The sequence below is a fragment of the Capra hircus genome, chromosome 18, assembly GCF_001704415.2.
Source record: "Capra hircus breed San Clemente chromosome 18, ASM170441v1, whole genome shotgun sequence".
Lineage (NCBI taxonomy): Eukaryota > Metazoa > Chordata > Mammalia > Artiodactyla > Bovidae > Capra > Capra hircus.
The window spans coordinates 63,616,684-63,643,300 of record NC_030825.1 but is presented as its reverse complement, the minus strand read 5'-3'; the positions used below and the strand labels follow the sequence as shown (position 1 = coordinate 63,643,300).

At 63.7% G+C, this 26,617-nt stretch overlaps 2 protein-coding genes across 3 annotated transcripts; both read left to right on the top strand.

The window, feature by feature from the left end:
• U2AF2 (U2 small nuclear RNA auxiliary factor 2) lies at positions 494-13,877 on the top strand. The gene is given in 15 exon segments (XM_018063049.1): positions 494-1,020; positions 4,511-4,552; positions 4,555-4,645; positions 5,131-5,175; positions 5,408-5,511; positions 5,609-5,760; positions 6,853-6,904; positions 6,907-6,968; positions 7,102-7,194; positions 7,196-7,236; positions 9,985-10,069; positions 10,172-10,294; positions 10,456-10,542; positions 10,669-10,917; positions 13,134-13,877. Coding segments are annotated over 15 exon segments (1,410 nt in total). The 5' UTR covers positions 494-971; the 3' UTR covers positions 13,269-13,877.
• EPN1 (epsin 1) lies at positions 14,389-25,121 on the top strand. 2 transcript variants are annotated; one of them, XM_018063041.1, is made up of 11 exons: positions 14,389-14,673; positions 17,137-17,454; positions 20,329-20,578; positions 21,142-21,266; positions 21,610-21,684; positions 22,078-22,161; positions 22,787-23,090; positions 23,279-23,389; positions 23,473-23,559; positions 24,200-24,457; positions 24,533-25,121. In XM_018063041.1, exons 2-11 carry the CDS (start codon positions 17,137-17,139, stop codon positions 24,739-24,741), a joined length of 1,821 nt encoding a protein of 606 aa, XP_017918530.1. In that variant the 5' UTR covers positions 14,389-14,673; the 3' UTR covers positions 24,742-25,121. The 2 variants fall into 2 exon arrangements, with proteins under 2 accessions (XP_017918530.1, XP_017918531.1); XM_018063042.1 differs by lacking the exon at positions 21,610-21,684.

Sequence of the window (26,617 nt, the reverse complement as noted above, 5' to 3'; positions counted from 1 at the left end):
AAGCCGCGCTGGCAACCTCCGCAGCGGCCGCGCGCACCCTTTACCCCGCTGGCTGCTTTTGTCTCGCGCAGCCTTCTTAGGCTCTCCGCAGGAGCGGCCCTTCTTTTCCTCCCCTTTCCCCACCCGGAGAGTCAGGTGCCGAGAGCTGGGACGCTGCCCTTCTCCGTTTCCTCTCCCCTGACCCACCTCGCCTCTGTCCTCCCTCCCTTTTCGGTTCCCGGAGCCGGAAGGAGCCGAAGCACTGACGGAAAAAGCCGAAGCTGTCACCCGTGAGTGGGGGGTCTTCCCGAAGTGGTGGCGGAAGGAGCCGAAGTTCTCCGGGAGGGGAGGAGGGTGCCACTGGAATCTCCGGAAGGAACCGAAGTTTGGAAACAGCTAGATCTCTGACTGGGTCCGAAGGCGAGCGCCGGAAACCTTCGGAAAGTGCCGACTCCGGGACGGTTAGGACTGTCGGAAGTAGCCGATTCGCTTGGACTGGGCCGGCGGAGAAGAGCGGGGAGAATCAGCGCAAGCAGTCAAAGGGACGGTTTGAATTTTCAGAAGAAGCCGGATTCTTAGAGGGGGCTGGGTACAGAGGAACGCAAGGAACTCCGAAAACATCCGAACGTGGAAGAGCTAATATCCGAAAAGTTACGAAAACTTGGGAGAGTCCGCGAAACCCTCACTTCGGGTGTTTTCGGAAGCAGCCATAGTCACCGCTCCGGACGCTTTCCTCTACGGTCCGGAAATAGCCGACGCGTTTCGGCGCCAGACCCTGGGGGGAGGGGCACCTCGCGGGCGCGCAGGCGGTGAGGGGCGGAGCCGGGGCGGGGCGGGGCGGGCAGCCAGGCCTTGATTAGGTAGGAGGCGGCGGAGCGCCGGCGGCGGCCGGAAGTAGCCGAAGCTAGCGGCGGAAGTAGCCGAAGCGGCCGGAGCGGGCGCGCGGCAAGGCGAAGCGAAAGCTGCACAGCGCCCTACGCGGCCGCCTCAGCATGTCGGACTTCGACGAGTTCGAGCGGCAGCTCAACGAGAATAAGCAAGGTGAGAGTGCCGGGGGTGAGGGGCAGCGGGCGGGGCGGTTCTTGGCTTCCCTCCGTGTCCCCCGCCATTTTTCCCGTCGCTTCCCCCTCTTCTTAGGGCCGCGCGGCGCACCCCCCCCTCCCGTCCCGCGGCGCGCGCCTCGCTCACGTGACCGCCCGGCGTGCCACGCGCGGCGGGGAGGGGGCGGCGGGCGCCGACCCGGACGCATGCGCACCGCGCTCCGCTCCGCGCCTAGAGTGGTCGCGTTGGAGGCGGCGCTGGCGCAGCGGGCTCGCCTGGTGTCACCTCATGGATTTATGCGTTTTTTAATCTGGAAAGGAGATTGTATAGATGAGTCCAGCAACTCCTTTTCGCCCGACGCCCTGGCACTTCCGCTTCCGGCTGGTTAGGCCTGGTTCTCCACGCCCCCTTTGTTCCAAAATGGCGGTTGTGGGTCCCCCTTCACGTGGGCGCTGGCAGTACCGCGTGGGGAGCACCTCTCACCCCGGCGCCTTTGCCCCTCTTCCTGCTCACCGGCCGCCGGGACCCCGCGGGCTGCTAGGGTTGGCGGCGGTGGAAGCGGCCGCATTGTCCATGCTCTGTGCCCCTCCCGCACCCCTGCACCCCTTCTTGGGGCCCTGGCTCCCCCGGCGGTCGCAGTGCGGAGTGTTTGTCTGTCATCGCTCCCCACGGCCTGCATGATCGCGCCAGCCTCCTAAATCTCAGCGTGGAGCGGATTCTTGGGCACTGAACGAGGAGGGGGCTCGTTTCACTTCAGAGGGTGGGAGGCGCGTCCCCCTCGGGAGACGGCGAGTCCAAGCACGGGGCTGTGATTAGTTTGGGGACTCCAAGAACGTTAGCGCTGGGAGAGTTGTAGGACAGTTAGCAGATTTCCTTGCCTTCTTAATCCGGTTTGAGAGTGAACAAATTTGGGTCGAGGGAGGGTGGCGGGCTTGAGGTTTACTCTGCTTGTGTCTGGAACGCTGAGTGAGGGGCGCTGGGATTCACCTTTCGGCCCAAACTGAAGTTGGGGAGGGGGTGGCTGGGTCAGTAGACTGCCTGGGGAAGCGTACCTACCCACAGGTTGTCTGTCCCATACGTGATGCACTGCTTAACAGCACGGGCTTTGGAGGGGAGCAGACGCGGGTTCTAGCACCTGATGAGTGCCTATTTGTGGGCCTATTTTTTTCTCATGTAGGTCGCTGGTTTTTTTTTTTTTTTTGGTCGCTAACAGATGATAGTAATAACAGTTAAGTTTACAGCACCCACCACAATGTGTCACGCACATTGCTAAGCTTTTCTGCAGTTTTCCTAAGTGGGTTCTTGTAACAGCTTCGCGAGGCTGAAGTGATTTCGTACCCTTCGCAGAGGCGGGAACAGGCTCAAGAATAAAAGCTTTCCAGATTTCAGCCGATGAGAGGCAGAGCTGAGATTCAGCGGGCCACATGCCGACAGTGTGTGGCATGTGGCTTGGCCTCTTTACAGTACCCAATAAGTGAACCTTTTCAACGGTGAAATCGTTCGTAATGTGCGGGCTCACACGGAAATGTGGACGCGCGTTTCCAGCAGATGTACCCAAGCCGTACACCTGGGGGTGCCCAAGAGCCTTATTTAAATAACAGGAGAAAACAGGTTTAGAGGTTTGGTTGCTGTTGCACGGTTTTGTGCAGGAAGCTGAAACGGCCCCTGAGTCTGCGGGGCTGCGGAGCCGCGTCCTGCCAGGCTGGACAGCCAGAGCTGATGGAGCTGCCCTGGGGCCCTGACACCCGCGCTCCGGTCTCTGCCTGGGTGTCGCCTCTGCCCTGGGAGGCCAGGCCCTCAGCCTGGGCATGTCCCTGGGGTTGGTGAGTTGTTCCATAACGACGTGGCCGTGGCATTTAGAGCAGCCAGAGCTCCCTTCCTGTTCTGATGTGTGCTGGATCATTGTTTTTTTTTTTTTTTTTTTTCTGGCGTGGGGCAGGGGTTTCCCTTGCTTCATGGGGCAGCTTTGCCCACGTGCTGCTCTGCCCCTGAGTCTGTCTTGGCGGTCCTGCCTCCTCCAGGCCTCAGCCCCTGCGACCTGGGTTCCGTGTTTGTGTCCACGACACCCGGCGGGCACCAGTGCTTACTGTGTGGCCACCTCTCTCTGCCATGTTTCTGAGCCTCAGCTGCAGGGAAGGGTGTCTCCCCGTCTTAGCAGTGGGGAGCCAGAGGCCCAGAACCGTTGTCCATCCCCTTCCCAGGACCAGGATGTTCCTCATACTGCTTGCCCGTTCCTCCTGGTGCCAGTCTTGGATATATTTTCCACGTTTAGTCTTTTCATCTTTGAGGAGGCAATTTCACCATCACTAGTGGTTCCAGCCAGGTCCTAATGGGTCTGCCTGTTTCGTGTTTAGAGGTATTGCCCCTGCCTAGCTGCCCTTGACCTTTCAGGGTTCATATTCAGGCTTCACCTGTATCTAGGCTTTTTGGCCAGGGCAAGTCACATGACCTCCGTAAGCCTCAATTTTCTCGTCTCTTGTGAGCGAGATTCCCGCTCCCAGCAAGTGTTTCCCCACAGTAACCCGGGAGTAAAAGCAGCAGAGTGTGGTTTTAGACAGGATCTGAATGTTTGCAACGGGTTTTTTTCTTTTCTGGTGCGTATGTAGCTTTAGTGTTAAAACTCATTTATAAAAGTTCGTGGGTAGTTGCTTCGGAAGAGCTTGAGAGTTGAAGCAGTATGCCCGAGGCTTTGACAGCCTGTCCTTACTGCCCCCGCCTCCTTGTAAAATGAACTGGAGTCTGAGGGCTGGTTGAGTATAGTGGAGGAACCAGTGGCCTCTTTGAACCGAGGGACTGGACTACAGACCGCGTGGGGCAGAAGCCGCGCGCCTCGGAGGGTGGCGGGCTGCTGGGCAAAGGAGGGGAGGTCGAAGGCCCCGGCTGTAGCGGCCGTGGGGCGGTCTGGACGAAGGGCCCACCAGCTCCTGCGTCCTTGACGCGGGGGGTGGTGGGCGGGGCCTCCCAGGAGGGCGGTCCGCTTGGGGGCGGGGCGGGACGGGTGGGTGCCCCCCCCACCCCCCCGGGGGCTGCCCGGCCCCGCCCAGCCTGACGCGGGCCTGAGGTGGGGCGCGGGCCGGCTGGTTGAGGAGGAGTCTCCTGAGGGGTCGCCGGGTCCCTTCAGGAAAACATCACTGGGTCTCTTGATTCCCCAGCGTCTAGCCCTGCCCCTCTCAGGGACGACCCTGGGTCAGGCCCCTCAGCCCTGGAGGGGGACCAGGAGCCAGCCTCCTCTGACTTCTCTGGCCCCCCAGCTCCTCCTGAGCAGACTCAGGTACCTTACACCCCGGGGCCCTGCCAGGCCCTGTCCCCTCAGGTAACTGCTCCCGCCCGGCCCCCAGGGCCCTCGGGCTCCGCGTGCGTGGACAGGAAGCCTGCCGCCCCGCCCTCCGCGAGCCCTTCCCCGTGGGGGTGGCCTCCCGGGCTGGGGCGCGGCCTCGGGGGGGCGGGCGGCCGGGCTGCCCCCGCCCAGCTCACGGCCCTGTCCCCGCAGAGCGCGACAAGGAGAATCGGCACCGCAAGCGCAGCCACAGCCGCTCCGGAGCCGGGACCGCAAGCGCCGCAGCCGGAGCCGCGACCGCCGCAACCGGGACCAGCGCAGCGCCTCCCGGGACAGGCGGCGCCGCAGGTACCAGGGCGGCGGGGCTGCGTCTGGGCCGCCGGCCCCTCTCCACGCGGGGCTGGGGGCTCTGCTGTCTTGTCTGGCCGCCTTCTTCTCTCTGCGGGGGCTTCTGGGGACGAGTCTGGGGTCAGGGCCCCCCTTCCCCCGTCTGGTCTGGGTTCTCTGTCGGCTTCCCGGGCTGCGCTCTGCCTCCCTGGGGCGGCGTCTCTCGGGACAGCTCTCTGCTCGGACGCCTCTTCCCTTCCCAGGCTGCCCCCTGTTCTCTCAGCCCCAGTGGAAGGGCGGGTGGGTGGCACCCCGCCTCCTCCCACCTCAGCCTCTCCAGCTGGAAGCTGGTCTGTCTGGCCCTTCTTCCCTTCCTCGTGGCTGGGGGGCTTGGGGGCGATGCTCTGCCCCAGCCCTGGGGCTCAGTGCCCTCGGGGGGGTGCGGTGTGCGGGGGAGACGAGGGTCCCCAGTCACCCCTCCCCACACCTTTCCCTCCCACCCCCAGCAAACCTTTGACCAGAGGCGCTAAAGAGGAGCACGGTGGATTGATGTGAGCTTCTCTTCTGCCCCTTCCCCCACGCCCTCCCCGCGCACCCCGCCCTGTCCTCATCCGCTCGCTCGAGCACCGGGAAGAGTCCCCTGCCCAGAACGGGTCGGCCCTGATTGCGTCCTCTCTCTCCTTGAGAGCCGAGCCGGGGCCGAGGGGAGCCGGGGGGGCCGCAGGCCCGCCTTTGGTCAGACTGAGGTCGCCCTGCCCCGCTCTCCCCTCCCGCCTCCCCCAGTCGCTCCCCCCGCCACGAGAAGAAGAAGAAGGTCCGCAAATACTGGGACGTGCCACCGCCGGGCTTTGAGCACATCACCCCCATGCAGTACAAGGCCATGCAAGGTGGGCTCCACGCCTGGGCTGGGGGCGGGGTGGGCGAGGCCCTCAGCAGACCCTGCTCCGACACTTTGTCCTCTGACCCTTTCTGTCCCTCTTGAAGCTGCGGGTCAGATTCCAGCCACCGCCCTCCTCCCCACCATGACCCCTGATGGTCTGGCTGTGACCCCAACGCCGGTGCCCGTGGTCGGGAGCCAGATGACCAGACAGGCCCGGCGCCTCTACGTGGGCAACATCCCCTTTGGCATCACTGAGGTACTGCCCTCCCCTGCCCCCGCTGCCCCCCCTTCCTGTGCCCGCTGTTCCTCCCTCCCTCCGTTCCCTCCCCCAGCCTGCACGGGTCAGACTCTGCGCCTGCAAGGCCCCCCGGCCCCTCCCGACGGACGATGGAGTTGAGCCAGCCAGGGGCCGGGCTGGGTGGCCCTCTCCTCCCCTCCTCTTCCCTCTCCATCTCCCCTCCCCAGCCTCCTCCAGCTGCCCAGGGATCAAGCACACACATAACGTACCCACGAGTCTGTGGTCCGAGTCCGTGTGGAGAGAGACAGAGAGGGAGACACGCACACGCACACACACGCAGACGCACGCCCCCAGCCTCTCTGACACGCCTCTTGTTCTCTGCCGCCTCCCCGTCCTCTCCCCCACCCCTCCATGGTCGCTGCTCTGATTTTGATCGCCTGACCTCCCCGCCTTCCCCACCGCTCCTGTCCCCTCCCCTCTCCCTACCCCTTCCCGTGGCGCCCCCGAGAATCCCGAGATCAAAAGAGTTGTTTCCATTTCTCTTTAAAGTGAAATATTGTGGGGCTGAGATCCCTCGTAGCAACAAAAAGTTTGCTACCATCGGCGAAGGCAAGTAAGGTCCATTCTGACTTTCTCAACCTGCACTTTGCTGCATTTGATAAACCAGCCCCCGACTCCAGGACCAGATCCCTCCACATCACTCTTCTCTCCCCCCTCCCCGCCCCCCGCGCCCCCTCCCCGCCCCTCTCTCCACCCCTCCGTGTGTTCTGCCTGTTGATGCTCCACTTCATTGCCATCTCTTTCCTGCTGTCGCCACTGGATGTTTCTTCTACACTTTCCGTCTGTTTTCTCGCCTCTCCCTCGTTTCCCGCTTCTTCTGATGACCTCCCTTCTTCCCCGGTTGGGGCCCCTGGCTGTCTCCTGTGCTGCCCCCTGCCCTTGTTTCTTTCATCTTTCTCCTGCGTTTGTCCCAACTACTGATCTCTGCCCCACCCGGACTCCACTGTCCCCCCCCCTCCCCCCACCCCTCTGTGTCTCCCTCTCTCACCCTTCCCCTCCTCTCTCCACCTCCCCTCCCCGCCCCCCCCCTGTCTCCTCTCTCCTCTGCAGGAGGCCATGATGGATTTCTTCAACGCTCAGATGCGCCTGGGGGGGCTGACGCAGGCCCTGGCAACCCTGTCTTGGCTGTGCAGATTAACCAGGACAAGAACTTTGCCTTCTTAGAGGTGAGCAGGCCTTGTTCCCACCAGGCCCTTCTGCAGTCTGCTTGCCACCCAGCTGCGGTCTTGGCACCCTTGGTGGGCTCTGACCAGCCACTCGCCTTGCCCCTTACCACCTTCTTTCCTGTCCTTTCTTTAGTTCCGCTCAGTGGACGAGACCACCCAGGCCATGGCCTTCGACGGCATCATCTTTCAGGGCCAGTCGCTGAAGATCCGCAGGCCTCATGACTACCCAGCCCCTGCCGGGCATGTCGGAGAATCCCTCTGTCTACGTGCGCCTGGTGAGTGGCTCTGGGGGGGACTGAGGGGTGCACAGGGCCAGCTCGGGCCTCTCAGCCTGTCGGGGGCTGGGGGCAGCCCTAGGGTCTTGGGAGAAGTGGGATGCTCTGGGCCTCCAGGTCAGTGCGCGCGTGCCAGAGCCCATGTGGGTGCCCACGTGCCCGTTGAGCTCCTCCTCGGGCCTGACGGGCGGCTGGTCCCCTTCTATCCTGTCTCCGGGCTTCCGCTGACCCCTGGCTTGAAGCAGGTCTCCCCGACGTGGTCAGTGCCGTCTGGGTAGGTGGACAGCGAAGCAGACCTGGGTGCCCAGAGGCTGCTCTCTGATGGGCCGGAGAGTTGCTGTGTCTTGCAGCACATTGTCTCTGGTGGAGCTCCTCGGTCACTCTGGCCCGAATGCTCACAGATGCTGGCGTTGGGGCCCTGTCACACTCATGGTGTAAAAGGTCCTTCTGGAAAGCCCTCAGACTGGGCAGGAGCAGCACATGGCTGCACCGGACCTGCAGGCTGTGCCGAGGGTGGGCCTGTGTTGGGGGCATCACCGCCCCCGGGGGGTTGAAAACACGGGCTGTCCTAGCTGAGGTTCACACCGAAGGGCGCGTTTTGGAAGCAGTCCTTGTGCTTGTGAAGCCAGGGGTGCGGGGCCCAGCGAGGGTGGCCCTTGGGGACCACCTGGCTCCTCTCTGGTCCCTGCTGAGAGTGTGGGGGAGGCCAGCAGTCTCTGGAGCTTGTGGGAGGCCCTGACCTACTGCTGATTTGCCGTGTTTTCTGTGCACGTGTGTCTGGGGGATCAGGCCACAGGATGTGCTTCCGTGCCTCCTGGTGACCCAAATGCGTCCTAACCATCCTGTTGATGCAGGCTGGCCCAAGCCTGCCGTGCCAGGCACCATCTGGGGGTTCCCTGTGGGTGCAGTGGTGTCGTGATTGTCCTGTAGTACAGGGTTAGACCTGGTGCCTCAGCCCTGCACGCAGGCCTGCCTGTCATCCTTCCCTTGTGGGAGCCTGGCTCTCACTGCGGCCGGTCTCCTCTCCTAGTATTTGCCTCCGGTCTCCATGGAGGGGCTGGGGCTCCAGCCACAGTGACTGGGGAGTGTGCTTCCTGGGCTGTGGAGGGGGTAGGAAGCCAGATTCTGCATGTGGGGGAAGCAGTCTCAAACCAGAGAAGTTTCTCTGTAATGCCGAGTTTTTTGTTTTCAATTCAATTTTCGCCGTGCGAGCCTCTGTTGCTGCTTGAGGACTCTCCTTAGTTGTGACGCTTCTCGTGGCAAGTGGCTCCTCGTGTGGGGCTTGAGGGCGCTTGCGCTTCAGTTGTGTTCTGTGGGCTTAGTTGCCCCGAGGCAAGTGGGATCTTCCCGGGCCAGGGATCGAACCCTTGTCTCCTGAGTTGGTGGGTGGATTCTTAACTACTGGACCACCAGGCAAATCCTAAACACAATATTTTGATTTTCCTTTCTACTTCAACGAAGAAGTCGAGTTCACAGATTACTGAAGGGGTGAAAGTGATAGTCCCTTAGTCATGTCTGACTCTTTGCGACCCTGTGGACTGTAGCCCACCAGGCTTGTCTATGGGATTCTCCAGGCAAGAATACTGGTGTGAGTTGCCATTCACTTTTGCAGACGATATTCATGAGCCAGGGATCAAACCCAGGTCTCCTGCATTGCAAGCAGATTCTTGACCACTGAGCCACCTGGAAAGCCCCAGAGAGACTCATTTAGTAAAATTCAACAGATGCTTTTGGTTGGAGAAGAAACAGTTCAGGACCCTGGATGGGAGGGGCGCGGCCTGAGGCCGTGCACCTGTGTGGCCCGGAGGCGTCTGCAGGCCAGGCCAGTGGCTGGGCAGCTAGGGCTCCTGCTGAGGCGGCGGCGATGCCGCGGGGCCTAGGGAGGCTTCAGAGCCCATGGGGGCTCTGGGCACCCACGCCAGCCCAGAGCCTCTGTCTGCATCGCTTGATCTGGCGTGGGCCCTCCTGGCAGCCTCAGCACGGCAGGGTGGTGGTGGCTGGGACGCGGCCTGCCCTCCCCCGTGCTGGGCCGCCTGGAGTTCGGCGGCCTGTTGTTCTCATCCGCCCCCGCTTCCCCCACCAAGAGCCTCGCTCCGGGCGGAACGCTGCCCCTCTGGTCCTCCGGGCTACTGGCGCTGGGTCGAAGAGGTGGGCCAGGCCAGGTGGCCGGCCGCAGTGGGCCCTGAAAGCAGTCAGGAGCAGGCCACGGTGTGGGCCCCAGGGGCTGGAGGACAGCGCTGCAGAGCCCGGGGGGCTGGGGGGCGGGGGGCGCTCAGCAGGGGGTGTGGCCAGTGGGTACCTGGTAGTCCTGAGGCGCTGCTCTGTTGAGGGGCCCCCACTGGACGTAGCTCAGTGCTGAGGGGGTGGGCACAGCCCAGCCTCACGTACACAGAATGCTGGGCCCGAGGTCCCACGGGACCTGGCCCAGAGACACGGGGGTGGACAGGCCCGGGGAGTCGGGGCCCTTGGGGAGCCCTGGTTAGGGGGGTGGGGGCAGGAGCTCTGAGCTGGGGCCAGAGGGGGAGGGGAGGCCGTGGCTTGCGACCCTCCCTGGGGGCTGAGAGCTCCCCCAGCTTGGGGCGAGTGTGGTTGCTGACCTGGCCCATCGTGTGGCTGTGCCCGCTGGTGTCGGGTGTCGTGAGGAGGGGGCTGGCAGCCAGGCAGGCCCCCCTGGAGACAGCCCCCAGGTCCCCGTCATGACCGTGCCAGGAATCGCAACCTGTCTGCTCCACTCCCCTCCCCCCAGGAGTCGTGTCCACCGTGGTCCCGGACTCGGCGCACAAGCTGTTCATCGGGGGCTTACCCAACTACCTGAATGACGACCAGGTAGGCCTCTGCCTGCCCCGAAAACTGATGGCACCCTGGCCCGACCCCCGGGCCCCACCCCCTGCCCCGCCCTGAAACCTGACTGTGCCCCGGCCCGCGCAGGTGAAAGAGCTGCTGACGTCGTTTGGGCCGCTCAAGGCCTTCAACCTGGTCAAGGACAGCGCCACCGGACTCTCCAAGGGCTACGCCTTCTGTGAGTACGTGGACATCAACGTCACGGATCAGGTGAGCCCGGCCCCGGCGCGCCCGGCCCTGCTGGGGTCTCCCCTCAGGGTGGGGCGCGGGGCTCGCAGCTCTTCCCCCTTTGCCGTGCCCTGTCTGCCACGCAGCCTGCTCTGACCCCGACCACCTCTCCCTGCCCCGGCCCCTCCCCTGCCCCACCACAGGCCATCGCGGGGCTGAATGGGATGCAGCTGGGAGATAAGAAGCTGCTGGTCCAGAGGGCGAGTGTGGGCGCCAAGAATGCCACGCTGGTGAGCCCCCTGGCACGTCATCTTCCATTGGCTCGGGGCACTGGGGGCGGGGAGGGGCTGGGTGCTGGCGGGTCCCCCCACACCAGGGTTGGGCACCCTGTGACCCCCGCCTCCTCCCCTCCACAGAGCACCATCAACCAGACCCCTGTGACCTTGCAAGTGCCCGGCCTGATGAGCTCGCAGGTGCAGATGGGCGGGCACCCGACAGAGGTGCTGTGCCTGATGAACATGGTGCTGCCTGAGGAGCTGCTGGACGACGAGGAGTATGAGGAGATCGTGGAGGATGTGCGAGATGAGTGCGGCAAGTATGGGCTCGTCAAGTCCATCGAGATCCCGCGGCCTGTGGATGGCGTGGAGGTGCCCGGCTGCGGGAAGGTGCGTCCCTGTGCAGATACCCCACACGTGTGCGCGCGTGCGCGCACACACATACACGCCGCCCCCCGCCTCCCCCACACGTGCTGCTCTGACCCTGGCATTGTGTGAGGCAGCGATGCAGTGCTGTGGCCGAGCACTTGTTTCTGCAGTGAAGCAACTTTGCCACAAAGCCTGCTCCTGTGTGCTGCTCTGCACGTGGTCGGCTCTCCTGGGGGCGGCAGTGCTAAAAGCCGCCCCCCAGCTGCAGCCCCCGTCCCCAGGCCGGCTCCTCTGCTGCGCTCGCCTGGCCACCCCCAGCTCTTCCTCCCGGTTCGCTCCCTGGTTTCCAGGCTCTGATTTTTGGCCCACCGAGGTGTGCTGGCCCTGCCCCCATTCCGGGTGTCTGCACCTCGCCGCACCCTGGGGAGCGTGTGTGCCTCGTGACCCCCCAGCCACTCACTTGCGCGTCCACGGGACACTGTTAGACCTGAGGTGGGCTGGGGGTAGGGCAGGGCCCTCCATTTTAGCAGAAAGGTTGGCAGGGTGTGAGGCCCACAGAGGGTCCCGGGCGGGCGGCACTGAGGGCGTGGGGTTAGCCGGAGTGGGCACGGGAGACCTCGGTGAGGTCTTCGAGTGGAGGTGAGGGTGGGCGTGCAGCCCTGCGGAGCTGGGAGTTTCCGCAGTCAGGGTGACAGCAAGGTGGTCTTCAGGGCTCTGCAGACGAACCGTCTACCATTGTCTGGCAGGAGGACGGGGAGAAGGTGTGTCAGCACCTGGACCTTGTGTCTGCTCTGCACGTGTTGGGGGTGGGGGTCGTCACGTGATCAGACTTGGGGTGACAGGGCAGAATGAATGGAAGCTGAGAAGCAGGGAGATGAGCGGGTCAGAGGGGAAGGGGCAATGCTGGGGGCTGGGGTCCCAGCGAGGTGCTGTGGGCACAGGGGGCTGGATGGACTTGCTTTCCAAGTGTGGGGTCTGGGGTCGCTAGATGTACTGGCCCCAGGGCAGAGGGGCGGCCCACCCGGGAGGGGCCTCCATGAGGTGATGGTGGGGAAATGGATGCAAAGACCTTGCCTGGTCTCTGGGATCTGCCTGTGAGATTTGTGTCCAGACTGTATTATCATTCTTTTCAAACATACATAGGAGTAGGGAAACCATCAGCGTGGTAGTGACCGTATGGAATAATACTTAAGTTGGGTCAGAGCGCCCCGTTGGCCAGTGTCAGGATGCCAGGGTGCTGTCAGTCTTAATTTCCGCCCTTGGCTTCCCATCTCCTCCTCTGTGTTTCTTTGCTGAAACAAAGTGTGTCTCGTGTCGCTGGAGCGCTTCCTCTCCGTCTGGGCCACTGCTGTCTCGGGTCTGGGCTCTGTGCTGCCACCTGGGCCCCATCCTGCCTCCAGCAACCAGGAGCTGGTTGTGTCCCGTACCCGGCGTGACGGTGAAGAGCACCTCGGGGCTGCCCGGTGCCCCCTGGGGACACATCCACCTTGGCTGAGAACTACTGTAAACAGGACTAAAACATCTTTATTTTTAAAAACCTACATGATACCATTCATACACTAGCAAAACTACCCTTCGTGTCTGTCTACCTAGGCATGCTTGAGTTCCCTTACTGTCTCAAAGATGTCTTTTTAAGTTGGTTTGATCAAAATAAGAATCCTGCAGGTTGCTTTCAGACTTCTCTTTTTTCAGTAAGCCGTTTTTGCTTGTCGAAGCATTAGGGTGTATTTTCTAGAATTCTTTGTTTCCCCTTGTTCTGAATTAGGCTGGTTATGTCCACCCCGCCCTCCACTTCTGTCAGCTGCTGGTTCAAGCAAGATGATAATCTTGAGTAGATCAAGGTTCAAGTGTTTTCTTTGGAATCAGCCTGGCTGTGCATACTAATTGCTGAGGCGTCCTTATTTCATCCTTGGTCTCAGGGAGACCCCAAGGCTGCGGGGGACTGGGGAGCACCCAGGGGAGCCTGGTGCAGGTAGACTGCTCTCCTTGAGCCTGCCTGTGGCCTGCCCTTTGGGCTCTTGACTCGAGCTTGCCTCCGCTCTCCATGCCCTTGCGTTCTGTGTTTCTTTGATCCTGGGGCGCTGGAGGGTGTTGGGTGAATCCCTGCACCTGCAGTGAGGCCGCTCTCCAGCTCTCTTCCTCCCGTGGAGTTCTGGGTTTGGGTGGGTGCTGCTGGTTGCTGAGAGGAAGCTAAGAGGCCTGGGTCTTTCTTCACAAGCCGCGTCTTGTTCCTACAGATCTTCGTGGAGTTTACCTCTGTGTTTGACTGCCAGAAAGCCATGCAGGGCCTGACGGGTCGCAAGTTCGCCAACAGAGTGGTCGTCACAAAATACTGTGACCCCGACTCTTACCACCGCCGGGACTTCTGGTAGAGGCGGCGGGGGAGGGCAGGGGTGGAGCTGGCTGGGGGCTTCTCCCCCTCCTGCTCCCCCGTTTTCCCCCTCTGAAGACGATGGGCAGAGGAGTGACAGCCGAATGACAGCCGGCAGCAACTGGAATGGCAGCAATTAAGGGTGGGGGTGGGCTGGGGTTGGGGCGGGGCGGGGACTGGGGAAGTGCGCACACAGACCCACACAGACACACGCACCCACAGACACAGAGGGAAGGGCGGGGAGGGCGTGACCGCAGGGAGGGGTTGGACCCCGACAGCCCCTCCCTGAAGCAGTCTTCTCCCGGATACCCCCTTTCTCTTACCCTTCCCCACCGTAGAAACAGTGTGTTTATATTTTATGGCCAAACTCTTTTGAATTTTGTTGTCCGGCCCGGTACCCTGCCCCTTCCCTCTCAGGACCACAGCTCCCGTCCTCCTGGCCTCTGGTCCTCGCCCCGGTGTCCTCCTGGTTTCTTACGTAGTCGATTCTCTCTAGTCTCCCAGACTTTCCCCCCACCCCGTGGCCCCTGTCCCTCTCCTCCTCTCTGTGGCAGTTTCATATTTGCTAAGACGAATTTGCTCATTAAACATTTTGTTGTATTTTACTTTATGGAGCTGTTACGTGTCCCGTGTGTGTGAACCCTTTGCTCTCCAGGTCTCGGGTTCTTTGGGCCCCAGGCTGAGGCCTGGCTCTGGGAGGTCGACAGGCTGTCAACCCCGGCTTGGGTGCCCCTGCCCTTGGCGCAGCCGAGGTGACATTCGCCTGCGTGGCCTGCCGCGCTGGGACGGGCCGGGGCGTGGCCCCGGGGAGCAGGGGGCAGTGAACTGGCCCAGCAGACAGCGGGGAGGGCGGCGGGCGGGCAGCCGGCTGGCCTGGTGGGCCCAAGAGCTCAGGTCGCCCAAGGCACCGCCGGCGGTGGCGCGCGGCCCGGGGGTCCGGAGCTTGCGCGCGGGGGTGGTCTGGAGACGATGCGTTCCCGACCAGACTCTTACTGCGTACCCACCCTCTGTCGGCTCGCGGCGGCGGGCGGAAATAAGGCAAAAAGGCCACGGGTCCCGCGCGCCGGAAATGACGACACGTGAGAGGGCGGGGGCTAGGAAGTGGCGATTGCGCAGACGACGGCCGGGCGGGTCGCGGGGTCACTTCCGCTTCCGGTCCGTCGCCTTCTTCGGTTGCTTCCCGTCCGCTCGGCGGCTCCCCTCCCCCGCCCGGCTCTCCGCGCCCCTCCCGGGCGGCGGGGCGGCGGGGCCGTCGACGTGCGGCCCTCCGTGCGTCCGCGCGTGTGCCCGAGCGCGGCTCCGCGTCCGCCGCCCGAGGCTCGGCACGCTCCCCGTGACACCGAGGCCGAGCGGGGGCAGGGGGCTGCCTGCCATGAGCCCCCGGAGCGCGGCGTGAGCGGCCCGAGGTGAGCGCGGGCGGGGGGCGGGGGGCGGGGGCGGGCAGGCGCGCTCTGGCAGCTCCGCGGCCTTCGTGTGTCTGCGCCCGCCCGGCCTGGACCGCCCGCGGCTCTCCGCCGCTCCTGCGTCTGCCTCCCGCGGGTCCCCCGGGCCTCGCCGGTGCTCGTGTCCGTGTGTGTCTCGGCGTTTCCACAGAGCGCTCGTCCCCGTGTGTCTTTCCCGGTCTGGTGCTTTTCTGTCACGTGCGGGCGTCGGAGGGTCAGAACTAATGCCAGTGTCTCTGGTCTGTGCCTCTCTCCCCGCCGTCCTCCCGTGTCATGTTTGTCCTGGTGCTCGTCTCCTCCAGCCCCGAGTCCCTCTCGGCGGGTCTGTCGTCCTCCCAGGTTCATGAGTGAGCGGTGAAGAGCCCGACTCTGCAGTCAGAGGTCCACTTTGTGCCAGCCTGTAATATTTATAAGCTGACCAGACAGTTCCCTAGTCTTTAAAATAGTAGGGCAGCCGTGCCTAATAACGGAGGTGATGCTGCCTCTCGCCTCTAGCCTAACCTTAGCTGCTGGGAGCTCTGGTTCCCATTAGTACTTGTAGATTTTCTTTCCCACACGGTTAAGGTTTGATATCCTTTGATATCTGAGTAACTCTTGGAGAATTTTGTCATATCATTTGTCTTTTATTTGGTCTAGTAATTTTGTTTGGGTCAGCCAATTGTGAAAAACCTTTTCCTTCTTAGCCGTACCCATGAAGTCTTAGCTTTGCTGTGTTGTTTTCCTTTTAACGTTCTTTAATATAAACACACTGTGTTAAGATAGCACATTTTCTTTCGAAAATGTTTTTTTTCTGATAATGAAAATTAGCCAGTGTTATTGAGCTCTTATTATCTATGGGTCGGGGAGTTGAGTACTTTATGTTCCCATTGTATTTAATCAACAAACCTGGCAGCTGGAAATCCTTTGCTTTATTTCACAGTTGAGCAAACTGAATCCCAGGGAGGCCGGAATTTGGACACAAGTTTCGTTGTTCTTTCCCATATCCTTGTCTGATTTCTCAGCCTCAGCTTAGCCTCTGTTTGTCTCTGGGCCTCTGTCTTCTCTCTTTGCCTCCCTGCCTCGCTCTGGTCTCGTTTCTTTATCTGTAGCTGTGTCTCTGCCCAGGTTTCTCTGTGCCTCTCTCCTCTTTCTCTCCCTTCCTCTCAAAGGCCCCTGCTCTGTGTCGCACACAAGCGTCGCGTGTTCGTGTGTCTGGCTGGGCCTGTCTCTAGCCCTGGCCGTCTCTCCAGCCATTCACAGCCGTGCCCGAGTGCCTGGCTCCCCTGCGTTCGGGGCAGGGACTCAGGTGGTAGGAGGCCTCCACAGGAGAGGCTGTGGGCGATGGTCAGAGCCTGCTCTGGGACCCGGCTGCCCTGGGGGATGCCCGGGCCTGGCTTCCTCCCTGTGAGGCGTCACCGAGTGTGCAGCGGAGCAGAGGCGCAGGCGTGGCCCTGGGCGAGGCTGCAGAGGGCTTTGCAGATCCCCGTCCCCTTCTTCTGTTTCTTCTCCGTCGCCCTCCCCTCAGCACAGGTTAAGTTAAAGGACCTGTTTTGGAGCTTGAGGTGGCCTGGGACGGAGCGTGCGCCGCCTGCCTAGTGTGACCTTAGCTGGGCGCTTTAGCTCTGTGACCCATCTCCTCCTGTTAGAACCCGGTGTCGGTGTTAGATGAGATCATGTGTGTCCCGTGCTCCCTGAGTGTCACGCACGCCGCCAGGGCCCAGCCAGGGGGCTGCACTCCTCCTTATCTCCCCCCCGGCGGACCCCCTCCCGGCCATCTCCCTTTCTCAGCCTCCTCCCTGTGTGCCCTCGTTTCTGCCCCCACCTGCTCTGGAGGTCTCTCCTGCCCACTGCCCCCTTCCCCCAACCCCCGCTTCCCTTCCTTCCTGCTCCATTTACTGAGTGGCTCTTCCGGGCTAGCTCTTCTGCCGGGAAAAGCCTCGGCCGTCCAGAGCTATGTGGTTGCTGCCCCCACGGGCTCTGGGGGCGGCCTCAGCCCAAGTCAGACACGCTTAGGAAATCACGAGGACAAGCCCTGGTGTGGGGGTGGGTTGGGCTGGAGGTTCCTGTGGAGCCCAGCGGAGGACGGGAGGAGGAGCGGGGTGGCTGTCTCAGGACCCACCCGCGGGGACAGTGCGCGCATCCCGACCCCTGGCTTCCCTTCCCGTGTCTAGACTCTGGATCGAGGACCCATCTTACAGAGCAGAAAACTGAGGTTCTGGAGGTGCGGGCTAGGAAGTGTTGGCTGGGGTGTGCCCCAAGGGCTCGTGGCCCCCTGCAGGCTCTGCCACCGGAGCAGGAAGGTGCTGGGCATGATTGAGGAACTGAGAGCCAGTGGGGTGACTCAGGCGGCGCCTCGCCGGCTGCGGCAGGAACCCCGTCCTGCACCTCGAGGGCCAGGCGGCTGCAGGCCCTGCGCCTGGTTCTGAAGGCCCTCCCTCCACCCTCCAGATGCGGTGCCCCCCCCGCCACTGCCACGCCTCCCCGCCGCCCCGCCACCCGGCTCTGCTCGCCCCGGGGCCCACCCCCCCTCCCGCCGCCATGTCGACCTCCTCACTGCGGCGCCAGGTGAAGAACATCGTCCACAACTACTCGGAGGCCGAGATCAAGGTGCGGGAGGCCACGAGCAACGACCCTTGGGGCCCGTCCAGCTCGCTCATGTCCGAGATCGCCGACCTCACCTACAACGTGGTCGCCTTCTCCGAGATCATGAGCATGATCTGGAAGCGGCTCAACGACCACGGCAAGAACTGGCGGCACGTCTACAAGGTCGGTGTTGGGGGGGGCCCGCCGGGCAAGGGGGGCGGCTGACTGGGGGGACACCCGGAGGCAGGCCCACTTTTCCTGGTTTCCGGGAGGAGCTGGAATTCTGTGTCTTTTCAGTGAAGGCAACAAACGTGACGAGTTTAAGAATCTTCACCCTTGCGGTTTTCTCTCCTTGTGGAGTCAGGGCCATTGTTACGGCAGTGCTGGGCTGCGGCTGCCGCAGCGGCTGCTTTTGTCGCGGAGCACAGGCTCTGGGACATTAGGCTCCTGCTTGTGGCGCGTGGGCTTAGTTGCTCGGCGGCTTGTGGTTTGGACCTCACGCCACCTGGGCCAGGGATGGAACGTGTCTCCTGCGTTGGCAGCTGGATTCTTATCCCCTGTGCCGTCAGGAGAGCCCCAAGCCTTGTGAACTTGGAAGAAGGGGCAGGTTCTAGGCTGGTCCTCTCTCAAGGCCTACGTGGATGCTCCGTGTCCACTCTCGGGTGCCGCAAGCCCAGCCCCCTCTGCACCTCCTGTCATCCCCGGGGTCCTCTGTGCATGGGGCTCCAGGCAGTGGGTAGTAGCCCCAGGGAGAGTAGGGGCCGTGGGACGGCTCCGTATCTTTGCTGCAGTGGTGCTTGTACAGCCACGTCTGATTTCCAGAACTCAGAGCTGCGTGAGAGAGAGAGCTTTACTGTAAGCCATTCTCTGCTTTTAAAAAGGGAAACAAGTCTGGGTTTTAGGGATCATTCCCCATTAAAAGCACAAAGGTTTGTTACTTTAAAAAGCCTCACATTCCCAAGTGTTTAAGTTTGGGCTGATGATGGGGCATAACTGGCTACCTGACGGTGCCTTTTGAGTGGCTTGCACTATCTGCTCTTACACACAAGGCGGGGATCACTGTCCAGTGATCAACGGAAGCTTGCCGTTTTCCAGAACCGGGATTTCTGGGTCCATGCTCGTGCCCCAGCCCTGTGCTGTGCAGGTGCGCCCCTATCCAGTGCACAGAGAGACGGACAGACCCCAGGCTTTGGGGGAAGGGATCTCGGTTGCACACAGCCCTCTCCCGTTTCACTGCTTCTCTGGGGCCTGGGGCCCCAAGGAGGGTCCAGGAGTGGCCAGGGCTGGGCTGGGGCCTACCTCTGGAGAGTGGACTCCTGGGCCCAGGAGCGCTGAGGAGTCCCGTCCGTGAACTTGGGCGGTCAAGGGTCTCCTCTGTGTGGGGTGGGCAGGACAGGGAGGCTCTGGTCTCGTGGCCCAGAGCCCGCTCCGGCCGCCAGGCCTGGGGAGGCTGCAGGGCTGCTGGCTCCCTGCCACGCCCCACTCGGGTCACTGATCGCCTGAGTCACTTGTTGGGGAGGGACGGGGCCAGGTGACCAGGCTGCTGGTGAGGACGGTGGAGGCACTTGCTCCGGGGCTGCCCCCATGCCCTGCAGAGGCGCGCAGGTTTGCAGCAGAGCCCACGAGCTGGGGCTCCGGCCGCGCCTGGTGTGAGGGAGCGCTGTTGGCGTGTGGCCTGCGCGGGGCTGCGCTCAAGATGGGATCCTGGCCCCGGCGGGGCAACCTGCTGAGCCCTGTTGGCACATGCCCATGGCTGGGACCCCTGAGGCAGCCTGCTGGCTCCTCTATGTGCCCGGGGCAGGGACAGGTAGCTCGTCTCCCAGGGACACGGCACCTGAGGTGGTGACGGGGACTCCCGGGGCTGCGGTCACTGATGCCCACTTCCTGTGCGGAGGGTGAGGTGTGGCGGCCGCACGGCGCTCACACGTGTCGCTCCCCTAGGGGTTAGGTTGTCCCTGTGCTCGCACACTGCAGTTCCAAAGTGCTCAGAGCCCTGAGATGAGCGTTCTGAGACTGGTGCCAGGGCTGCTTCTGGACGGGGCTGCGGTGGTTGGCCTGGTGTGTGGGTCTCTGGAGCATGGTGTTGGCATCCCTCTTTCCCTTGGGGACTGCTGTCACGTGTGGGTGTGACCCCGGGAAGCCGCTGAACCCCGGGGGGTCAGGAGCCTGTGGTCCCCATGCGGGGTGAGGTGTAAACACCTCTGGGTCAGTTAAAGACTAATCTCCAGCAACCTGGTAACCATATCGACACACCTCCGGGAGCCGTGCCAGACCTTAGCTGGGCTCCCGGGAAGGCAGTGGAGATGTGACCCGGTTGAATTCCAGCATGGCCCCGGGGTGGCCCCTCTGCTGACGTGGCAGCCCAGGGCGGTGCAGTGGGTCTGGGAGGCCCAGGTGTCACCTGCAGACTGCGTGTGCCCTGTGCCCGAGGACTGTGCCCGGGGCCTCCCGCAGGGCCTGGATGGGCCCAGCCCTTGCTCGCTCTCAGAGGCCTCGCCCGGGCTGTGGGTTGCGGGGTATTCCCATCTGACTTGTTGGGAAGGAAGTGTGTTCCAATGTCATAAAATGAGAAGATCCCAAAGGCTGTTTCTCCCTCCCTCTGAGGCCGTGATCCTCCAGTCGTGCCAGGCGGGTGTGGAGTCCCTGCCTCAGACGACACTTGCTAGGCTCCTGGTGTGCACTGGGCACCCGAGTGTGACCTTCCAGGTCCAGCAGCGTGGCCTTTGTCTTCTTTTTTTTGAAACAGCAGGTCTGTGCTGCTCAGGGACACCTGCGTGGGCTGTGGGCCAGGCCTGCCTCTCCCCCCGCTGTGCCTTGAGACACACGGAGGTTGCGCGCCCCGTAGTTTGTCCTTGTTCCCCAGGGGCTCCGTGTCATGCCGTCATCACCCACCTTGTTCAGAGCATCTTTGTCTCCCAAGTCCGGGCTCTGGGTTTGCCTGCTTCAATGCTTCTGTGAGCGAGCTGGCACACTGTTCTTGGGGCTGGGCTCCTGATGCCCGGGGGGCTCATCTCCTGGTGCTGCTGGGCCCTGGGTGACGAAACAATGCCCCCGCAGGCCATGACGCTGATGGAGTACCTCATCAAGACGGGCTCGGAGCGCGTGTCACAGCAGTGCAAGGAGAACATGTACGCCGTGCAGACCCTGAAGGACTTCCAGTACGTGGACCGCGATGGCAAGGACCAGGGCGTGAACGTGCGCGAGAAGGCCAGGCAGCTGGTGGCCCTGTTGCGCGACGAGGACCGGCTGCGGGAGGAGCGTGCCCACGCTCTCAAAACCAAGGAGAAGCTGGCGCAGACTGCCACGGGTGAGCGGGGGTCACCGCGGGCTGGGGTCACGGCAGTACGCCAGCACGCCAGCAGGTGGGCAGGGGCTTCTCTGCTGACCATGGCCAGGGTGGAGCGGTGCAGTGTTGGGGGCGGGGGCTGCAGGGGAAGGCTGCTGCTCCCTCTGGTCTTCGTCCTCATTTTCTCTCCAGCCTTTGCTCACTCACCCCTGGTGCCTAGAGCGGGGTAGGGGCCAGCTGTGCAGGCTGTCCCCTCCTAGCATCCAGCCCCGGGCCCAGCCCTGGAGACCGAGATCCCTGGCTCCCACTGGAGAAGGGGGAGGAGGCCATTCACCCCTCAACCAAGAGCAGGAGCTTAGGCCTTTGGCTCAGAGGTCCACGGGGCCCTGGCCCTCACCAGCTGACTTCTGCCCAGGCCCTCAGGGCCGTCCCTCCGTACCCGGGTCGTTCCCCCAGGTGGGGCTGCCTCTCTCTTCCTCAGCCACGGAGCCTGCATCCCACTGGGGCACGGGGGCGTCTCGTCTCAGACTCGGCCCCCTGTTGGGTCCCATCTTCTCGGGGTCTCAGCGGCTGTGTTCCCGCAGCTTCCTCCGCAGCCGTGGGCTCCGGGCCCCCGCCCGAGGCGGAGCAGGCCTGGCCGCAGAGCAGCGGGGAGGAGGAGCTGCAGCTGCAGCTGGCGCTGGCCATGAGCAAGGAGGAGGCCGACCAGGTACTGGCACGGCTCGGTGGGGTCGCAGGCCGCGGGTCTGAGTCCGCTCTGTTTCCATCTCCATGCCTCGCCTCCGCCCCTCCAGCTCTCCCTCTCTGCCCCCCTCCTCTCTGGAAGATCGGCCCCACCCCAGCTTGTCTGCCGTTCTTCACCACGTCGGGGCCCTGCCTCTGTCTCCCTCCTTCTGTGTGTGCGCGTGGTCACGGTCTCTCCCCGCCTCCCCGGCCCCGCCCACCACCTGGCTCCGCCCTTCACACGCCTTTCCCGGCTCCGCCCCCTCTCTGACCCCGCCCCCCTCACTCTCCCTCCCCGGCCCTGCCCCCTCACGCTCTCTCTCCCCCAGCCCCCGTCCTGCGGCCCCGAGGATGACGCCCAGCTCCAGCTGGCCCTTAGTTTGAGCCGCGAGGAGCACGATAAGGTCAGAGCAGCTTCCCCGACCACCAGGCTCCCCTAAGACCCTCCCTAGGTCCCCTCCCCCACACTCCCACTCCAGCTTCTATGGGACCCGTGTGTAGCGGCTCGGGGCTGAGGGCGCACTGCTCGCTGCCGCCAGCACCCCCACCCCACGGGAGGAGACCCCCGCCTCAGGCGCGCCTGCCCCCGGCTGTCCCCGTACAGCACCCTCACTCCGACCCCGCCCCGCCCCCATGTGCCTTCACATCTCACCTTTGTCCACATCCCATTGTAATTTTCAGTCGCCTTGTCTGGGTGGGCGGGGGGTTCTGGGGCTATGCATTTGGGGGAGGGGGCGCAATGAAAGTCCAGTCACCCAGAGTCTGATCCCTCCCGCCTGCCGCTCCGGGTGGATCAGGAGGAGCGGATCCGCCGTGGGGACGACCTGCGACTGCAGATGGCCATAGAGGAGAGCAAGAGGGAGACCGCGGGCCAGGAGGAGGTGAGGTGGCCCCGGGCCAGCCTTGGCCAAAGGTGACCTCAGTGTGCACACAGCTTCCTGCTCCTGGGAGTGGGGGGCATGGCTAGGGGCCCCTCTGCATCCAGGGGGACCTGGCTCAGCCCAGGGACAGCCCGGGATCGGTGTGTGCACTGCTGTGCTGCCCGGAGCCCATGAACTGGCGCGGGGCAAGGGGGCCTGGTCCTCAGTCCTGCAGGGCTGGTTGGCGGTCTGGGTTGGTGGGGAACGGTGTGTCCGTGTGGGGCCTGCTGACGGCTGTGAGGAGAGCGATGGCGGGGCCGTGTGGGGCGGGGAGGCGGCAGGCAGAGCTGAGCCTGTCAGAGCAGCGCCGGCGGCGGTGGTCAGTCCGCGGAAGCTCAGCCTCCTGGTGGGCCGCCTCCCTACCCCCCCACCTGCTCTCGGGGTGTCCTTTCTCTTTGGGCATGTTCTGGGCACTTCTCTCTACCCCCGGATCCCCTCTCTATCCCCGGATCCCCTCTCTATCCCCAAGGTCCCCTCTCGAAGTCTGGGGTCCCCTCCTCCTCCTGGGTACTTTTTTCCTACCCTCCCCCCGAGGTGCCCTCTTGGTCTGAGGTTCCCTCACCCCTCCCTTTCTCTTTTACTGCAGTCATCCCTGATGGATCTTGCTGACGTCTTCACGGCCCCGGCTGCTCCTCCTGCCACTGATCCCTGGGGGGCCCCTGTGTCCATGGCTGCTGCCCTCCCCACGGCTGCCCCTGCTTCGGACCCTTGGGGGGGACCTCCTGTCCCTCAGGCTGCTGATCCTTGGGGGGGTCCAGCCCCTACCCCGGCCTCTGGGGACCCCTGGAGGCCTGCTGCCCCTGCAGGGCCCCCAGCTGACCCTTGGGGGGGAACCCAGGCCCCTGCGGCTGGAGAAGGACCAGCACCCGACCCGTGGGGGGGCTCCGATGGTGAGAATCCCTGCCCCCAGTGTGTAGCCCTGGGGGTGGGGGACTGGTAGCTGTGGGGCTGGAGGTGGTCTCTGGGATTGGGGAATGGGGGCTAGGTGGGAGGGGCCAGGCCCGTGGCTGCAGGGACGCGGGGCGTAAGAGGGGTGGAGGGGAGTGCCAGCACTTCACATGCCTCCTTCCTGCCCCAGGTGGGGCCCCAGTTAGCGGACCCCTGGCCTCTGACCCCTGGGCCCCAGCTCCGGCCTTCTCAGACCCCTGGGGGGGATCCCCTGCCAAGCCCAGCACCAATGGCACTGCAGGTACTGGAGGGGGCCTGGGGGGGCAGACCCCTGGGGGGCCCAGTCTCCTGGGGAAGCTGAGTGCCATCTTGACCCCCGCACAGTGGCTGGGGGTTTTGACACGGAGGCTGACGAGTTCTCTGACTTCGACCGCCTGCGCACGGCCCTGCCGGCCTCTGGGAGCAGCACAGGTGAGCCCCCACCCCGCCTGCGCTGGGCGCCCGTGGCACTCACCCGCCGGTGTTCAGAGACGAGCATGTGTCCTTTGCCGTGATGGCAGGTTTGGAGGGAAAAGCTGCAAAGGTGGTGCGGGGCGTCCCCTCTGCAGCTCCCCGGGTGCTGCTGGGCCTGTGACCGTGGCAGGGCGTCCCGTGTCCCTAGGGCCCTTCTGCGGGCTGCGCCCCCGTCCTCACCTGCCTGCTGGGGTTCCCGCGCAGGGTGGGCATGCTGCCGCTGGCCTGGCCTGTGCACCCCACTGCTGGGAGTCCCTTGTGCTCTGTCCATGTCCAAGCAACGCTCACTGCTTGGAGGCAGCAGGCCGGGGTCTCGTCCTCCAGCCTCTCTGCAGCTGCTTCTGTGCCTTTTTCCCAACATAGCTGGGTTCTGATATCTTTAAAAAAGCAAAACCAGGCCCCACGAAGGGTACTCGCTCCACCTGCCCCCACCCCAGTGGTCCCAGCCTCTTGGAAGTTGTCCCCGCTGCTGGGCCTGCCCCCTCCATGCCCCTGAGGTGGAAGCCCGGTGCCTGGACCCTGCCCGCCGGGGCTCGGGGCCCCTCTCCTGGGCCCTGCGTCTCGGGGTCTCCCCTGAGCCCCTTTGCGGCCCCTTCAGGGGAGCTGGAGCTGCTCGCTGGAGAGGTGCCCGCTCGCAGCCCTGGCGCCTTCGACATGAGCGGGGTCGGGGGCTCTCTGGCTGAGGCTGTGGGGACCCCCCCGCCCGCGGCCACCCCGACCCCCACGCCGCCCACGCGCAAGACACCCGAGTCTTTTCTGGGCCCCAACGCCGCGCTGGTGGACCTGGACTCGCTGGTGAGCCGGCCGGGCCCCGCGGCGCCCGGGGCCAAGGCTTCCAACCCTTTCTTGCCAAGTGGTGAGTGTGGCTGCGGGGGCGGGTGGGCACGGGGGCTCGGGCAGACCCCTGACTGCCGCGCCCTCCTCCCTGCAGGAGCCCCGGCCACCGGCCCTTCCATCACCAACCCCTTCCAGCCTGCGCCCCCCGCGACGCTCACCCTGAACCAGCTCCGGATCAGCCCTGTGCCCCCGGTCGCGGGAGCGCCGCCCACGTACATCTCTCCCCTCGGCGGGGGCCCTGGCCTGCCCCCCATGATGCCCCCGGGACCCCCGGCCCCCAACACTAACCCCTTCCTCCTATAATCCAGGGCGGGAGGGGCCTCCCCCATTTTGCTTCCTGGGAGACCAGTGTTGTGAGTGCATGTGAATCGGGGGACCCTGCCTCCCCCAGCGCCCTTCCCCTTCCTGGGGCCCACTCACACTACAGCCTCTTCCTGTGTCCCCCGCCCGCCTCCCTGAGAGAAACTGGACGCGGCTGGGGAGGGTGCTGGCCGGAGGAGGACCCTTCCTACGGCATTAGAAGGGGGAGGGGCAGCGGGGGCCCCGCCAGTTCCCCTCCCCCAGCTCCTGACTGTCCCTCAATCAGTGTTTGAGCCGCTGCCTCCCCTCACACACCCCTCGGTGAATCCTCGGTGATGATTTTGGCAACTTCGGGAATAAATGGCAATTCTCATGGGCATGGAGCTCCCCCAGTCCCACTCATGGGTCCTGTGGCCCCTTCGCCCGCGGGCCTGGGGCTTGCAGTCCGTCTGCCTCTTAGGGGCAGAGGGAGCCTCGATTTCACTGACCCCGGGTGCCGTGGGGGATTCTGTGTCGGGGGTGGGAGGGGGCTCTGTGGGTGGTGGGGCTGCGGCCCCCTGGCGGTCTGGAGAGCCGACAGGTGGGGCGTGGACGGTGTCAAGAGTGGGGCTGGGCTTGTGGGTTGTTGGTGAGGACTTGGGGTGCACACACCCGCCACTGGGGTGCAGGGCCCTGGGCTGGGGGATTTGCAGGCCCCCGAGGTCCCCAGAAAGAGCGCCTGGGTGACTGGGCTTCGTGGGGATCTCGCCACACTCAAGGGGCCAGGTCCCACCGTGGGGTGCTCCTACAGCTGTTCTCTCAACTGGCTCTGGCTCGGGGCCCTTGGGGGACCCATGGGCCAGGTGGCCTGAGATCAGCTGGCCCACGTCCTTGCCCAGGAGGTACCCCCGCTCCGGGTGAGGGCAGGGCAGACCTCCAGGGTGCAGGGTGGCCTGCATGGACGCCTGGGCTGCCTCACTGGATCCACCTCTGACATCTGGGGGACTGGTGGGTCCTCGACCCAGAGCTATCTCTGCACGCCCGGTGCCAGGATGGATGGAATAGGGGCCACCCCACTCTCCCAGAGAGGGTGGAGACCCAGGGAACTTGGTCCAGCCGGTTGAGGTTGGCCAGAGGTGTTCTGCAGGGAGCGGGGAGGGGTTCCGGCGAGTGTGGACTGGCAGGACGCGCTTCCTGTCCCCAAGGCCCCTACATCCTCAGCATCTACCATACTCATCTGCCCTCCCCTGCATCCCATATGGTCCCTAACCACCCCCCTATACAGGCCCTGGACCCCACACACGGAGCCCCTTGGCCCCCCAAACCCCGAGGGTAGGATGAAGGTAGGTATTCAGAGGCTTTTCACCGTTTGTTTTGCTGTCTTAAGTTCCCCACTGAGCGTGTCTTCTTGCTTTATTCTCCTCTGCTCAGTTGTCCAGTCACGTCTGACCCTTTGCGACCCCACAGCCTGTAGCCCACCAGGCTTGTCTGTCCATGGGATTCTTATCCAGGCAAGGATACTGGAGTGGGTTGCCATGCTTTCCTCCAGGGTATCTTCCTGACACGGGGATCGAACCTGCATTTCTTGTGTCGCCTGCATTCATGGGCAGATTCTTGACTGCTGCACCAGAGAGGCGCCCTGGGCTAATTCTTTCTTCCGCTTGCTTTGGCTTACTGTTTGATCACGTAGGAGTTTCTGTGAGTACTGCTTAATGTGTTCCTTAAAATACAGTTTTAACGGACGCTTGCCCGCTCAGGAAACTAGAGAGGATGCCCTGTCCCCGCCTCCCGCCCGCCCCACTCCTGTCTTGCTCAACCTTTGTCCAGCCTCCCCCAGAGATCCAGTTTCTCCACAGCCCCTCCCCTGGGGAATTTTGGAGATAGCACTCCGGCTAGGAAC

Bases quoted from the DNA above. Each gene is read 5' to 3' on its own strand.
- EPN1 (XM_018063041.1), top strand. From the start codon at position 17,137: ATGCGGTGCCCCCCCCGCCACTGCCACGCCTCCCCGCCGCCCCGCCAC. The intron at 23,390-23,472 runs GTACTGGAGGGG...ACCCCCGCACAG, and splicing joins CAGCACCAATGGCACTGCAG to TGGCTGGGGGTTTTGACACG. The intron at 23,560-24,199 runs GTGAGCCCCCAC...CGGCCCCTTCAG, and splicing joins GGCCTCTGGGAGCAGCACAG to GGGAGCTGGAGCTGCTCGCT.